This window comes from Marmota marmota, unplaced genomic scaffold (assembly GCF_001458135.2).
Source record: "Marmota marmota marmota unplaced genomic scaffold, marMar, whole genome shotgun sequence".
NCBI lineage: Eukaryota > Metazoa > Chordata > Mammalia > Rodentia > Sciuridae > Marmota > Marmota marmota.
The window spans coordinates 10,460,900-10,477,139 of NW_025999932.1; the positions used below are offsets into that span (position 1 = coordinate 10,460,900).

General features: G+C 40.5%; 1 protein-coding gene across 4 annotated transcripts in view; it reads right to left on the minus strand.

The window, feature by feature from the left end:
* The window catches only part of Pcca (propionyl-CoA carboxylase subunit alpha), a 357,476-nt gene that overhangs the window by 70,883 nt on the left and 270,353 nt on the right, over positions 1-16,240 (minus strand). For all 4 annotated transcript variants that reach the window (XR_007346664.1, XM_015484128.2, XM_015484127.2 and 1 more), the window contains exon 20: positions 10,491-10,589. Coding sequence is in view for 3 of the 4 variants with exons in the window: in XM_015484128.2 (XP_015339614.1) it covers positions 10,491-10,589 (99 nt within the window). In the remaining variant the exon portion in view is untranslated. The remainder of the gene's footprint in view (positions 1-10,490; positions 10,590-16,240) is intronic.

Consider the following 16,240-nt stretch of genomic DNA (forward strand, 5'->3'; position numbering starts at 1 on the left):
CCCCCCCCCCCCGCTCTGTTAACATTTTACAAGCAACTCCCAATCGTGAAGTATGTGCCAGGAAAGACCAAGGTGACGGTTCAGCTCGGAGGACCATAGTCTGAAGGCAGGTAGGCCTGCCTCAAAATTAATATTTTAAACTACAGCTGTACATACATCTCAGCTGTTAGATTGTGATTACATTTTTTAAGCAGAATGAAAAGGGTCATTTCTGCTCTTCTGGCGAGCTGCTTTCTAAGATGTGTAACTATAATTGATGTTTTCAGGACTGTAAAAAGGAGATGGTTAATAATTACTCTTTCATTTCCTCCTTCTTTAGAAAAAAATACTAACCTCTACTTATTCTAAGTTATATATTTATATATCCTACACAACCTAAATAGATGGTTTCATGTTACATTTGATGACTCTACAGTAATCACATACATATAGTACAAAATAATAGCTAATTACTTCTAAGAGGTGGTGGTTGTGGGAAGAAACATCTTTAAAACATGGAAAACACTTATTCCAAATTCACTTTGTGTGTGTGTGCGTGTGTGCGTGCGTGCACGTGCATGCACGTGTGAGCATGTTTGTGGATTGGCAAAGTTTAGGCAGAAAGGTAAGTCCCTTCATTTAGTTTTCTAATTAAAATATTAATTTTCAGGGTTGGAGGTATAGTTCAGTCCCACAGCAATAATAATAATAAACACTTACTACTACTAATAATCATTATTATTTTAGCCAGGAATGGGTGGTGTACACCTGTAATCCGAGCTACTGAGGAGGCTGAGGCAGGAGAATTCCAAGTTCCTGGCCAGCCTCTGTAACTTGGCAAGATCCTGTCTCACAATAAAAAATAGAAAGGGCTGAGGAAGTAGCTCAGTGGTAGAGCACCCCTGAGTTCAATCCCTGGTACCCCCTTCAAAAATATAGCATCCTTACTAGGATTGAAACTAAAGTTTACCTTTAAACATTGTGGAAATATTTCATTTTAATCTAAACTACTGAAAAGAAAATAACTTATTTTAAACTCTAAATGGATATAAAAATTAACAATTTATTTTCCTCCAAAACAAAAGGTTAAATTTCAAAAATCAATTCAGATTCTGTTTGGACAAACATTTGTAAATACATCCCAGAGTGTACACAGTCTGCAGACCTGTGCCATCTTCTCCATCATACTCACGTGCTTGGTTATATTCTACATTACGTAGCCCACTAAGTATTTTAAGTTATCATGTTATATAATCTATTTAATACTCCAATCAATTCACAAGTCATCCATTTAATCTGGTATTCTGCAGTAAATAGCATGAGATTCCTGTGACACTATTCCAAATTTGTCTGCTTAAACATGGAAAATTAGTTCCACTTAGTTGAATATCAATGACCTATTCAATATAGAATGCATAGAGCTGCACTCAGCTCTGTACCGTTATTTATAATAAATTTATCTTCTCTTGAAAACATTTAAGCAAGAATATGAGAAAGAAAAAAGAAAAAAGTCTTCAAATGTATACCATGAATAGCTCCACATCAGACAAATGCAGAAATTGTTAGGCCTTAGCAGGATCTCCAGATATTTTCCAAAGTGTTTAGCTACTCTTGGGGCCTGAAGACAACCTGCTGTGAGCAGGTGGATAGAAGAAATCATGCCGCACAAAGAAACAGGCCAATAGCAGTTAGTGGGTTCTGCTTGCAAATGTTCCAACAACGTGAGCGTAGGCAGTGAAAATGCAGTCCGTAAAATGCCAACAGAAACAATATGTTCCATCCCAGCAGACAAACGACATTGTATGAGAAATGCAGAACTATTTGAGTGCTCAAAGTAAAACTGAAGAGTCTCTTTCAATGTTTTTTTAAAAAAATGACTTTACAGGAATCTTGGAGCTTGACCACAGTAATAATTTTTAAAAGTTCTACTGATCCAGCAAGTTCCTCACTACAAAGGTTCTAGGGTGGTGGAGAAAACAGAGAGAGCTCAACACGGAGAGGACACAGCATACACTCATATTTTACGTATAAGTATATATGTAAAATATTTTGTTTCCTTTGGTCACTTTGCTTATATACTACAGGCAGGAAATCATTCCACTTTTTAAAAATAGCTCTAACTTTTGTTATGGTTCTAAACTTAAAATTAGGAAAATCTGACAACAAGATGATAAATTTACCTTCTGTTTAAAATGAATTTATTCATTATTCCTCAGTTCATTGTTCTAATTTATTTTTAAATGAAAAATACCAAAACTGTGGTTGACATATGGGGGAACACTGGGGGGTGGAGGGAATCACTGCTTTTCCATCTAAAGCACTCTGATTTACAAAGAGCTTGGCTTATGAGTTGTTCAAACTCATACCAAATCAGTAGCCAAGTGTGGCTACTGACGACCTGAAATGTGACCGGCGGGATGGAAGAATTTCAATTATATTTAATTTTAATAATTTTTAAATTTTAATTTAAACAGTGAAGCAATATAATGAGTTTTTCTGTTAAAGACAACTCATTATTTTGGTAGGACTTGAATCATTCCACTGTTTAAGACATGATAGTGTTGCAGGCATGCCACACAGTTGGGTTGTTTCTGGTGTCACATTAGTGACATTTTGTATTGTTTCATGTTGAAATAACATTCTGTGTATAATGGGTTAAATAGAATATATTAGTAGGCCTGAATATGTAGCTCAGCGGCAGTAGAGTACTTGACTAATACATGGGAGGTCCTGGGTTCTAACACTAGCAACACACACACACACACACAAAATATGTAAATAATATATATAAAATAGTATGTATCTTATGTTATTTATATACATACCATGTATATACATTATTTATATACACAAAATATAAGTATATATGTAAAATTATCATTATTATTATTATTTTTTTATTTTTTTGCAGTACTGAAGATTCAACCCAGGGCCATTACATCTCCAGCCTCTTTTAAAACATTTTTATCTTGCGACCAGCAGACTACCACAGGAGCTGAGACCCAGCCCAGACTGCCCACAGCAGGGCGCGCCCGATCCAGGCTCACAGTAGGCCCAGTCAACCCTTCCACCTGTGGGACAGACACCTGCCAGAGCCTAGCCTCTGGCACAGGATCAGCCCTTCCGACCAGCAGACTACCGCGGGAGTCCAGGCCTGGCTCAGATCTGTTCACACCAACTTGCTCAGGACCCAGGTCCAGGATGCAATAACACACATTGAGGGACACCAGCAGAGTCTGGAAGCCCAACAACAAGGTGAGGTATAGACAATCTACACGGGTACTACAAGAATATAGGGAAGAAACTGTAATATCTCAGGTCCACACTGCAAGACAGGAAGGCACATAGACAACATGAAAAAACAAGGGAGGAAAGTGCCCCAAACAAACCAGGACACTATAATAACAGAACCCATGGACAGAGAAGTTGATAAGTGTCAGAGAAGGAGTTCAGAAGGTTCATAATTAAAGTGATCTGTGAATTAAAGAATGTTCTAAATGAGCAAATTCAGGCAAAAATTGTTCACTACAACAATGAGATAAGAGAGCAAATACAGGAAACAAAAGATTACTGAGAGAGACAGAGACAGAGAGAGAGAGAGAGAGAGAGAGAGAGAAAGAGAGAGAGAGAGAGAGAGAGAGAGAGACTCTGAAAAAAAAAAACAGAAATTCTTGTAATGAAGGATACAATAAATCAAATAAAAATCTCAATAGAAGGCATAAGCAACAGACTAGATCACTTGGAAGAAAGAAGTCAGATAATGAAGACAAAGTATACAATCTGGAAAATAAACTTGATCACATGGTGAAGATAATAAGGAACCATGAACAGAGCATCCAAGAATTATGGGACAGCATCCAAAGACCAAATCTAAGAGTTATTGGGATAGAGGAAGGCACAGAGTTTCAAACCAAAGGAATGCACAATCTCTTCAATGAGATAATATCAGAAAATTTCCCAAGCATGAAGAATGGTTTGGAAAACCAAACACAGGAGGCTTACAGGATACCAAACGTACAAAATCACAGCAAGATTACCCAGAGCAAATGTAGGCCAAGGACTGCTCGATAAGCAAGGCGCCTGTGGGTGGGTCCTCAGGAGCCTTCTTGATAGTCTTTTTCTCACAGAAACCACAGTGAATCTGCTTCTGCAGGACACCACCAACTCCCTATCTAACAAATATGAATTCTGCAAATGTAGAAAGATTAAGAATTAAATAAAATTGATACATCAGCTTTTTAGAAAGCTTTTTTTGTTTGCTTGTTTGTTTGTTTTGATGCTCAGGATTGAACCCAGGGCACCTAATCACTGAGCCACATCCCCAGCCCTTTTTACTTTTTATTTTGAGACAGGGTCTCACAAGTTGATTAGAGCCTTGCTAAATGCTGAGGCTGACTTTGATCTTTGGAACTTTCAATCCTCCTGCCTCAGCCTCCCAAGCTGCTTGGATTACAGGTATGAGCCAATGTGCCAGGTAAGATATTTATTTCTGAAATTCTAAAATGCCAGGCTACTGTCCATTTACCTGCCCACCTATTCATTCATTATTGAGCCTTTATACATGCCAGGAACTCAGGAAGGCAGTAGGAATTCAAAGTCAACTCGAAATATCTAATTTAGACCAACTAAAGGAAGCTAGTAACCTATGAAACTCATGATCCAAATGATGGTACTGGCAAAATACAATTTATTTTTAAAGAAAGTCATGAGTAATATTTACCAATGAAAACCAGGAAAGTGCATGGACAGTGCAATCTGATTGGATGAATAAGGAGCTAATTGTCACAAAAACACAGGCTGCCTCCCAAATACTTCATCATCTAATAAAATTGAGTGCCATTTTCATGTAATAACAGGGATTTAGCAATAAAATGAAATAGGTGTTAAGCGTCCATGCACCCTTGGGAAAGATGCTAGGCGAAGCTACCTAGGCAACAGCAGCTGCCCATCTCGTACCTCCAGAGGACGTAAGAGACAGACTGTTAAGCTAAGAATGTGAGTTTGAACACCATAAGTGAAAGGGACTTGATGAGAATCTCATTTCCATGTGTCTCCTGTGGTCTGAGGGATTCTAAGGAAGACCATCAATCGATCCCTAGTTGGTGTCAGAGCAATGACAGAAGTTTGTACTTTCACTCTGGACCTCAGTTTAAGGAAGCAAGGATTCATAACTACTTTCTGTGGCCCAGATGTGGATTATGCAGCGGGACCCTGACTAATGAGAACATCTACACTCAGCTCAGAAGGCAATCAGAAGAGACATGGTGTGCACTAAGTGTTCTAACGAATCCCCAAATCCACAAAAGCACCCTGGGAGCCACCACCCAGCTTCCAACATCTGCCAGAAAACAAATGCCAGATTGCGACTCTTTGCTCAAATCAACTCTCCTTGCCAGGTTCCTCTTTACCTCACCCTGAAAGAATTTAAGTCCAGGAATTTGTACCCTTAATAATTTTGCTTTATAGTCAAGTGAACTCTTGGTGTTCCCAGACTACTAAGATTTCTCCTGGCTGAGGAGTTTAAATGGTATCTCATTGTAACCTCAAAGAATATTTTCCAGGTTTTTCATGATGAGTGTTTTTGAAATATATTTATTAGCAGTCCTGTTTTTTCTTCTGTAAAATGCCTGTTCATGACTTTTTGTCCAATTTTTGAAACTGGATGATTTGCTTATTGATGAGTAGAGGTTCTTTGTGTGTTGTGGACCCTGATCCTTTGTTTAGTTATGTATTCTAGATCGCTTCTGCCAGTGTGGGACTTGGGTCTTTAAGTCTTTGGTTATCCAGGTAAAGTTTTAAGGCAGAGATTTAATATCGTTGATTTCATTCTTTTTCTTTATGCTTCAGGCATTTTATGTTTATGTTTATTTAAATATGTATTTCTACTCCCATGTATACAAAGATTTTTTTCCTAAATATGCTTCTTTAAAAAAAAACAACTTTTATTTATATTTATGTTATGCTGAATTTATTCCTGTGCCACAAATTTTTTTTCTTTAGTGGCTTCTGGGATATCTTTTCTCCTGTGTGACCTCTTCTTCTGGAACAAATTGTTCCTGGTCATTGTTCCTAGTCAGTGAGGACCCTCTCGCTGTGGCAGGGGAGCGCAAGTGTGGGTTAGTCTGACCACAAGCTCTGTAAGTGTGGTGGCACGCCCCCAGTGCTTTGTTCTCCGGGATGTGTTCAGTGACCAGAGAGTCTACATCGAGACCCTGGAGTTCAGCATTACTCTCTGCATTTTAAATTGATATACCTCAATTAAAAATTATACCTCAATTTAAAGTTTCTCCTCAGTCAGGAGAAATCTTAGTAGTTTGGGAACACTAAGAGTTCACTTGAATATAAAGTAAAATTATTAAGGGTACAAATTCCTGGATTTAAATTCTGGTTCTTCCATTCACTAGGAGAATGCCTTGGGCAGGCAAGTTAACCCCTACAAGCCTCTATTTCCCCAAATGCAAACAGGATTCCACTAGTGCATACTTTATCAGATCGCTGTGGGGATAAAATAAACTAGTAAATATGAAGAACCTGGAGCAATCAGAGGCCGACATGGTGAGCGCAGAATGAGGCCAGCTGCTAGTCGTGTTATCAGTGCCATTAGCACCACTATTTTGGTGGGCATTTACTTTGGTGCAGCCACATAGGGAAGCACATGCAGTACTGGTGTGTGAGATTAAGATGTTCTGCCGCCACACCCCCTAGAGAAACCCTTATTTCAACAGGAATGTTTGATAGAAGCACCATTTGTGGCAATGAAATAATGAAAATAACACTTATGTCTATTTAGAGGGGAATAAACAAATAGATTATTGTAAGTTAATATAATTTGGACACTGAGTATCCCCAGAAGCTCATGTGTTAAAGGCTTGGTCCCCAAGGTGGTGCTACTAGGAGTGGGTAGGACTTGGAAGTGGAGCCTAGTGGGAGATCAGTGGGGCATGTCACTAAAGGGGACTGTGGGACCCTGGTCTCTCTTCCTCTTCTTCTGTGGCTTAGCTATGAGCTTAGCTGTTGCATTACCATGTGCTCCCTGGGAATGCCACCCAGTGTGCCCTCAGAGGCCCAGAGCAAAGGGTCTGTCCAATCATGGACTGGAACATCCAAAACTGTGAGCCAAAATAAACTTATTCTAAGTTAATTATCTCAGGTGTTTTGTTACAGTGATGAATGCTGACTATCACAAACACAGAGCACAGAAATTAATAGACCAAAGCTACATGTATCAACAGAGACCAGTCTCACCAGCACAGTGCCCGACAGTCAGGCAACCCACAGAAGAATGAAGAAAGACAGGGATCAAACACGCAGAGCTGAAATCATGAAAAGCTAAACAAAACATTGTTCACACTTTTACTGCATATGAAAATGTCCTAATTACAATGGCAGTTACTGTTAGTGCACAAGGAAAGGGTATTTCATCATAGAGGCACCATACATTACCAAGAGCATTAGCAACATTGGCTTTTTTATATCGAGGGTGTGTAACGGGTTTTCATACTATTATTCTTTAGCTTTTATATAGATGCAATACATATAATTTTGTATGCAAAAATTTTGTAGTTAAGAATTTGTATGAATGCACAAATATCCAGCAGTAACTTTGTCAAACCACTTGAAAAATATCTGCGGGAATATCCATCCTGTTGGTCTCAGAATATACCATGAACAAGTGCAGAGAGAAATACAAACACAGGTAACATCTCAGAACGCTCTGTGAGTGAGTGCTGAGCTGAGCTCTAAGAACCACGCAGCTCAGGAAGACAGGACAGAGAGAAGCAGGACTAACCCTGTGAGACGTTCCCATGCCTACGGGCAGGCAGAGAGAAACTGACAAAGGAGCCTGCAAAGCCACCAGCTCCTCCCGCTGTCCCCCTTAACTGCTGCTGAGAATGATTCCTCACCTCCCTTTCTCTAATTCCTGTTGACTTCTCCCCCTCTGCCTCCAATCACAGCCTCAGCCTCCTCCAGTCTACTCTCCCACACACAACAACCCCCAGAGCTCCCTGTGAGCTACCCTTCTGTTACACCATCACCTCCTTACTGAAGACTCTGCCTTGGCTTCCCCTTGGCCTGTGGATAAGGCAGAGCCCAAACTGTGGAATTAAGAAGGCCTTGGGCTGGGGTTGTGGCTCGGCAGTAGAGCACTCGCCCAGCACATGTGAGGCCCATACCACATAAAAATAAATAAACAAACAAACAAATAAAGGTATCGTATCTACTACAACTAAAAAATATTTTTTTTAAAAAGAAGGCCTTGTGTGACCTGGCTCCTCCTTAAGTCATCAGCTCATGCCTCCCACTTTATTCTGATTGCAAAGGTTGAAAGCAGTGGTTCTCAAACTGTGGTCCCCAGACCAGCAGCACCTAGAGGCTTATTAGAATGCAGAGTTAGCTCACACCACCTACTAACTCAGAGTGAATGCTATGGGTGGGTCCAACATCTGAGTTTCAGTGAGTCTTCAAGTTGATTCTGTAGCACATCAAAGCTTGAGCTTACTAGTTTACAGCATCAATGCAAGGTAAATTATTATTTGAACTCCAGTAGGAAAAATAAAAAACTGCTACAGCATAATGATGAAATGCACATACTCTGGGGTCACCTGCCAGGGGTAAATTTCTGCTCAGCTTCTGCCTAGCTGTGTGTCTATAGGGAAGTTACTTAGTTCACCCTAGCAAGGACCCCACAGAAAGACTGCTGGGGTTTAAATCCTGACTCTATCTCTCACTAGCTGTGTGACCTTGAACAAGTTACTTAGTTTCTCTGATGCTCAGTGGCCTCGTTGATAAAAATATAAACAACAGTATCTACTTCATACAGTCGTGAAGACTAAAGGAGTTAACCTACTTACGTTGCTTGTATCTGACACACCGTAAGCATTATGCTTTATTTATGATTACTATGGCTACGTTAATTTTGCAGGAGCCATGTTATATTTTGGAAAGTCAGAACTGAATGCTAAGATCCACACAAAGTAGACAAAATTCCCTCCCGTATGGAAAATCTTTCCTCACCTTTTTTTAAGGTAAGTGACATTTTTCTAATACGCCATCTACTTCTCTGCACAAGTTTATTTCCTTCCAATTAGAGTGCACTGACTGGATGTAATGACCTCTTCCAAGAGCCAACGGATCTGCCTTCAAGGGGCCATTCATCTCAGGTGTGGTCATGCTCTCCACAGCAAAGGACTGACAAGACTGGAGAGAGATTGGCTGAGCATCATCAGGAGATATTTCTGGTGATTATTCTGAACACACATCCGGCCGTCTATCCTCCATGTGAAAGGGCCATGGAGTCGAGGGTCTGCCAAGTCCAGGTGGGGAGCGCTAGGAGAAACAGGGGACAGATCTCTTGGAAAAGACTCTGCCTCTTTCCTCTCACCACCAACAGGTCCCCCTGTGTGCCAAAATACACGACCGCTGGAACCAGAACATTCGCTGCAGAAAACATTCTGCTGAACCCAAAAAAGTACAACAAACCATATTTTTGAAGACACAATAATAAATGGATTGAAGTGACGTGAAATTATGTAGCGATATTTCTTTCAAGTGTCTGAAAGAGTTTCATCTCATGATTTACATTTACACGGAGTTGGAAAATAAAATAAGACAGGGAGTTAGAATATGGAAGAAAGTATGAGAGAAAATGTTACACAGGGACAAGTCATCAAAACTCAAGTCAGAGTCTAGGGAGGGCTCAGTAGCGAGAGTTGAAGGTTTCTTAAAACCACAGAGAGAATACGCCAACTGAGTCTGGCTGGGAAATCAGTTCAGTCATCATATATTACTGTGAATTGAATCCTCTGCCTGCAGTCTTTACTGGAGGTAGATATGAATCAGTTTTTACCTCTAACGCTCTTCATTTCTCTAAGTTTTAAACATTAGTTTTCTCTGTAAAATCAAGTTAAAGAATCAGCATTCAGCGCTATGGGATTTGTGATTCACATGATAACCACATTTTCCATGTGTTTGGGGGGATTTGGGCAGAATCTCTTTCCATAGTTTCCCACTTTAAAATAGAGGTCACTGATTACAAAGAGCATTCTTTCAACTCTAAGTTTCAAGGCATCTCCTCAATGCAAACATTTTATATCTGGGGGGAAAGAAAGGTTAGAAAGTCATGTGCTATAGGATGTCAACCTATACAGCTCGTTTTTCTTTTAATCTTATACTGTAAAATTCCAATGGATAGATAAGGAAGATAATGATGCATGTCAGCCACATTTTACAACTAAAAACCCACAACAGCAAAGAAAACTGCTGATTCTTTATTTAACAAAATATAACACACTAACCTTCTGAGATCGCCTGAAAAAAATATTAATTTCTCAGATTAAGATAAGATATAACTACAGAGCCTCTAAAATAAAAAAAAATGTTTTCAAGCATATAAAGTGTAAGATGAATACAAAACAGCTTTCCTCGCTATGTCTGTGAGCACTAGCCACACGGGTACCGACAAGGATCTTGAATGTGAGGAAGGCTTCTGAGCAAATCGTCAGAACACTCACCTGCACAGTCCTCTGAGTGCCATCAACGTTGACAGACAATAAGGGCGAAGCCAAGTTCCACGTACTGGTCACATTTAGTTTCGAGCCATCAACTTCCACCTGTTGTGACACCAAATAAGACTGTTATATGAAGAAAGACAGAAAACTGATCTCAAGTTCACTGCTGCATACAAAGCAGAAGCCATTTTAAACAGATGGCTCCCCAACAACCTGTCATGTTTACTGCTCCAGCCATGAAAGACAGGGTCCAACCACATAGTCTTCCGAGCAATCTCTGGGGAGAGGTGAAGGACCTACGAACAGCTGCCTCTGGTACTGAGGCTTCAAGCAATTTCCAGTAGGTAACAAACAGCCATCTAACTCGAAACCTATCTGGACACGCCACATTTACTGCAATTAGACAAGTAATGCATATAAATTCCAGTGACATTCTGCAACCCACGCAACAGGGCTTGCATATAATATCCTCTCCAAGGACCAGGAAGAACTTTTTCTGTGGTAATTTTAATGAAGGACTACGCATTGTTATCTTAATTAAACAGACTTTAATTAGGCAAAATTCTTTGGAGTTGAATATCCAAAGATCATTCAAACTTTGCAAAGTTCTATCATACTTTTATCAATCATAAATGACTAGTTTTATCAAGTCTTCATTCATGACAATGCAAAGAAAGAAAAAGACTCGTAATCTTGCAAAGCAGAGACACTCTTAAGAGAAAAAAATTAATTTCCAAATAAATAGCATAAAAGCAATTGTAAAGAAACAAATAAAAGCTAACTTAAAATAACAAATACTAAAAGGTTTTTCTTTCCACTCACCGATGACTATTTCCTAACTCATTAGTATGAGAGGCAAAAAAACAAATAGCATTATTATTTTAAGTCTACCGTAGACAACAAAGGGATATTTAATGTTTGCTCAAGTTTCAAAATAAACCTGGAGCAGACCCAAGATATATGATCCCTAAAAACTACCTCCCATTTCTTCTCTTAAAAACCAGATATGAGAGTCCTCACTGTTTCCTGTTGGACCCTTGGGAACAGGTAGAGGATGGCAGGGAAGAAGACTAGGGAAAACATTTTCGCCAGTATCAGGAACCCTACCAACTTCCGAGCTTGAGGACACAGTCTAGGGGAGGCCGAGGCTTCCGGGAGCCCAGCACTCAGTATCACAGCGCTGCTGAGACGTGTGGGGGCGACGGCACGGCCCTGACGGAGGAGGAAGTAGCTGGACTGTGCACCTGAGTATGTCAGGCCCGGAATTCAGAAGTTTCTAGGCCTTAGTGAGAAGACACTGAAGGTCTGGGTCAGGACGAAGTCCACAAGGTAGAGGTGACTCCATGACTGCAGGCCAAGAGCAGCGACTAAGGGCAGCAAAGGCCCCTTCAATGCCTTCAGGCCCAAACAGCCCAAGGAGCACGTGCCTCACTACAACAGGCTCTCTGCAGGACTAAAGAACAGTGCTGAGTCGAGCTCTCCTCCCCACTGTCCTCATCACGAGGCACCCTACCATTTCCAAAAGCCCCCTCACATGCTCCCAGGCCCACACTGACAGAAGCCGGGGACGAGCAAGAGGCCTGCCTGAAACATCATGTTACCGGAAAGACGGTGTTTAAACACGGAGGCCAGGTCTGTCTGTATGTGAGTTTTCTTCCCCTTCCCCTATAACAGTAGAGGGCGTGTAAGAAAGGCTGCAGGAGATGGAAATATTCAGAAACCACATTTCCTAGTACACCTAATAATTAATGAGTCCAAACTGTAATTTCACTATATAACTGAAATAATCCCAAATCATAAACTATGAAACACATCTGTGAAAATTTAACAAGGAAAGGAAATGTGCTAAGAGCTGCCAGGTGCCTCGTCAGGCCTCCAGCTACTGGGAATCAGATCCCCAAGACACATAAATCCAACCAAGAGATACAAAGATTGCACAGGTGCTATTACTAAATGGGTGACCTAGGATAAGGCAGAGCGGAGGCAGAGACCACCTGCTTGAACTACAGTCAGACAGCATGGGAAGGTGGGTGCAGACTGAAGGAGACAATGCTGATTCCTGAGCCGTCCCTCCTGTTCACATCCAGCCCTCTAGGCCAGGGTGACGGAAGAGAGCAGGTGGAGGTAAAGGTGGCATGTCATTATGGTCGCCCTGAAATGCTCCTTAAAGAACACCACCCGACTTCCCAATGCCAACTACTAGTGGGAAATGAGTAAGTAGTGCTGGTGAGGGGTGACAAGGGTGACGTGCCTGGCTGTCCCAGTTCTCAGCCAGCCTCCGCCACCACAACACAAACCCTAATCAGAAAACAACCAACACTGGGTCTCCGAGTACAATTTTGGGGAAAAAATTATGAGGAAAAAAAGGTAAATTAAAAAGCATATAACACAAGAAGAGTTGCTCAAAGAAACACAGGAAGAGATCAGATAAATAATTCTCCAAAGTCTCAAAGGCAACCATAGGAAATGTGACCCCTCTTTAAAACAAGGGGAAAAAAAGCTCAAGAAGAAAAACAAAGGTTCAAAGAAGAGATTATACAACAACAGAAGGAAATGAAAATCAAGCTGGTAGAACTCAGAAAAAAAAAAAAACGAAGAGAAAAATAACATTATAGAGATAAAAGCCACATTAAGAAGCAACCAAAAATAGAATGTGACTAAAAAGATGTACAAGACATTGAAAAATTATATAAGACAAAAATCGAAAGGACCAACATTATAAAGGCAACTTATAGCAAAGACAATAGATGCACAGGAAGAGGACAGGGGACACAGAGAAAATACAACCGTCTCCTTCAAAAAAGTACTTAAAGAATAAATGTAAAAGTCAAAAATATGATAAGACTTTCAAAATAAATAAAACCCTGAATTTATAGACTGATGACATTTGTGGATTTTAGGACTAAAGAAAAAATTATATATTTAGGCAGAAATAAGAAATCACAAGAAAGTAAAAACAAATCGGGTCAGCCTAATTACCCCAGAGCAACTGATACAGAAAACTATGGAGAATGTGGTCTAAACACCGACAAGAGGAAATGATGTCCCATCATTTTATACCCAGCCAAGGTTTCCTTAAACTGTATGATATAAATAGACATTCTGTGGCATGTAAGAACGCAGAGGACCTTTTCTTTAAAAATAAGGCATCTCTATAGGTACTGATGCAAAACTATCCCCAAGATAAATACAGAATAATATATGCAATATACCGTCATTTGTTAAGGAAAAAAATAGCAATGTATATGTGGTGATTTTTGTCTGCTTGTTGTTGTTTGGCTGGTTATAGTTGGTTTTGGTACTGGGACTTGAACCCAGGGCACTTTACCACTACTCTAAATCTCCAGTCATTTTAATATTTTAATTTTGAGACAGGGTCTTGCTAAGTTACTCAGGCTGGCCTTGAATTTGTGATTGTCTTGTCTCAGTCTCCCTAGTCATTGGGATTATAGGAGTACCCAGCAGCTCATTTGTGTGCATGTGTGTTTTTTAATACATAGAAAATCCCTGAACAAATGAGTAAGCAAAACAGAGTGGCTGAGGAAGAGAGATGGAAGAGAGGCTTGCTTTTCACTATGAATCCTGTGGTACTTTAAAATTTTGTCCTGGATGAGAGTATTATATATATTTAAAGTTCACTTTAAAGTGAGAATTAGCTATGTCCTCTTTAGTACATAATAGACCTTTCACTGTAGGCATGCAATAAAAGTGGCAGTTTTCTTAAAACAGCCTTTTGGTTAACTGGGTGATGCTCTTTTCAGTTTCTCTGCCTGTAGATGCACCAATTTCATCTACCACACCCAATTTTACAATGTGTTTCAGACAATGTCTTTTCCTCTTCTGAAAAAGTGTCCAAGGTCTCTGCTGGGTCTAAACTCTGTGCTTCTGTGGTTACGAAGCCCTTCTGTCTCAGATGTCTTCTGACAGTTATTCCTGATAGAGCTATTTCCAATATTGAAAGGAATTTTTGTTTTGATCAAGCACCTCCATTTGGGCATGAAATTTTATGATCCTTTACTTAAAAGACAATAGAAGCTAAGAAATGAAATCAAATTCAATGTAGGGATGAAAAGAAAAACAGACCAAAAGTGAAGTGCCAAACGACATAACCACCCACCCTCCAAGGCAGACATTGCTGAAATGTTTCAGCGCTGTGAAAACACTAGAATACTCTCAATTGTGTAAAGACTCCATATATTTTAAGGACACTCAAAAGACACAATACCTCCATCTAGAAACACTGACCTAAAGATGTTACATCCTTAAACAGGCCTAGCATTTATGTGCATCAAACTTTTATTAACTATTATACTAAAACTGAGCCACATTCTTATCAGATGACCTTCTCTTTTTTAACTGAAATTATAGTCAGATGTGACTCCTCTCATTTTCTTGTATATCATTCATGGTCTTTCCCCACATCATACACCTCTTCTGCCTCTTAATTTGTTCCTTTTAATGAATTTCTGACTTTTGGTCTACACTGGCTATGTCCTCTCTGCTTTGAAACCTAGACAGGACTTCCTAACTACCCACCTAGGTCTCTCCTTTTCTCTGACAGGTTCTAGAACAAGCTCAGCACCTACCTTCTTACTACATACCTTCCCCACAACCTTCTACAGTTTGGCTACTAAACACACATTCTACAAGACCATCAATCATCTTGATTTTTGGTATTCTTCACTTCTCAGCCAGAAGGAAAGCCTTTCTGAGAAGGTGACCTTTAAGCTAAGACCAAAAGGTGGCAGGAATGTGGTAAGTGTGCTAGTGGTAGCGGATGGGTAGGGATATTCCAGAAGGAATGTCACGGGGAGGGGAGGAAGCAAAATGAAACAAGAAACCATGGAGTAAGAGAACTAGCTGATTTGACACACCAGTGTGCCAGGAACCCAGAAGACAAAGGTGACAGCGGTCAGCAACGGGGACTGAAGGTTCCAACTGCAGCACAACCCACCCACATTGCAAACACACACGTACATGCCCAGGACACACAAGTGCCCTAGCACTGAGCTGCACCCCAGCCCTCCACGTGATACTTTGAAAAGTCATTCCGGCTACAGCTTGAGATGAATTAGACCAAACAAAAATAAAAAGGATGGTGCTCAGTGCAGCACCGGTACTGTGGAGGAGAAGGACATTTGGAAGGAAAGTGGGAAGTGTGACAACAGCACAAAGATGGAGGTCACCGAGGAGAAGGAAGCAGAGAAAGCTTACCAGAGAACAGGAAAATCACCAGCCAAGGAAGGACACCGGGCCATATGAAGTCCTCCAGCAATGCCCAGGTACGTGGCCTTAGACACAGAGAAAGTGAGGCTGACTCAACTACACGGGGAACTGATGGAAGAGGGAAGGGCTGAGGAAGCCAGGGGCACTTGTAAGTGAATGATGTAATTACAGGCCAGGGGATCTAAACTGGACAAAGGAGATAGGAATAAGAATGATGTCCAGGGATGGAGAGAAAATACAGGTTGCATAGCGGCAGAGAGATTGACCACACACTGGTTGCTAATCTTCAACTGCACGAAGAGAGGTGCAAGGGCAGGAACCCAAAGTTGCCAAGAAGAAGGTGAGATGATGAGGTTGTGACACGAGTTTCAAAGAAGACAAGGTTTATGAGAGACAGGAACCATGGTCTAGAGTGACACCAGGAGTCACAATTGAATCCACTGGACATTTCTGAGGTGCAGAGTTTGAGAGAGAAACTACCACAAGATTTTGGTAAAGGCAAGGATTTAGTAGAACTTCCAGAAAAG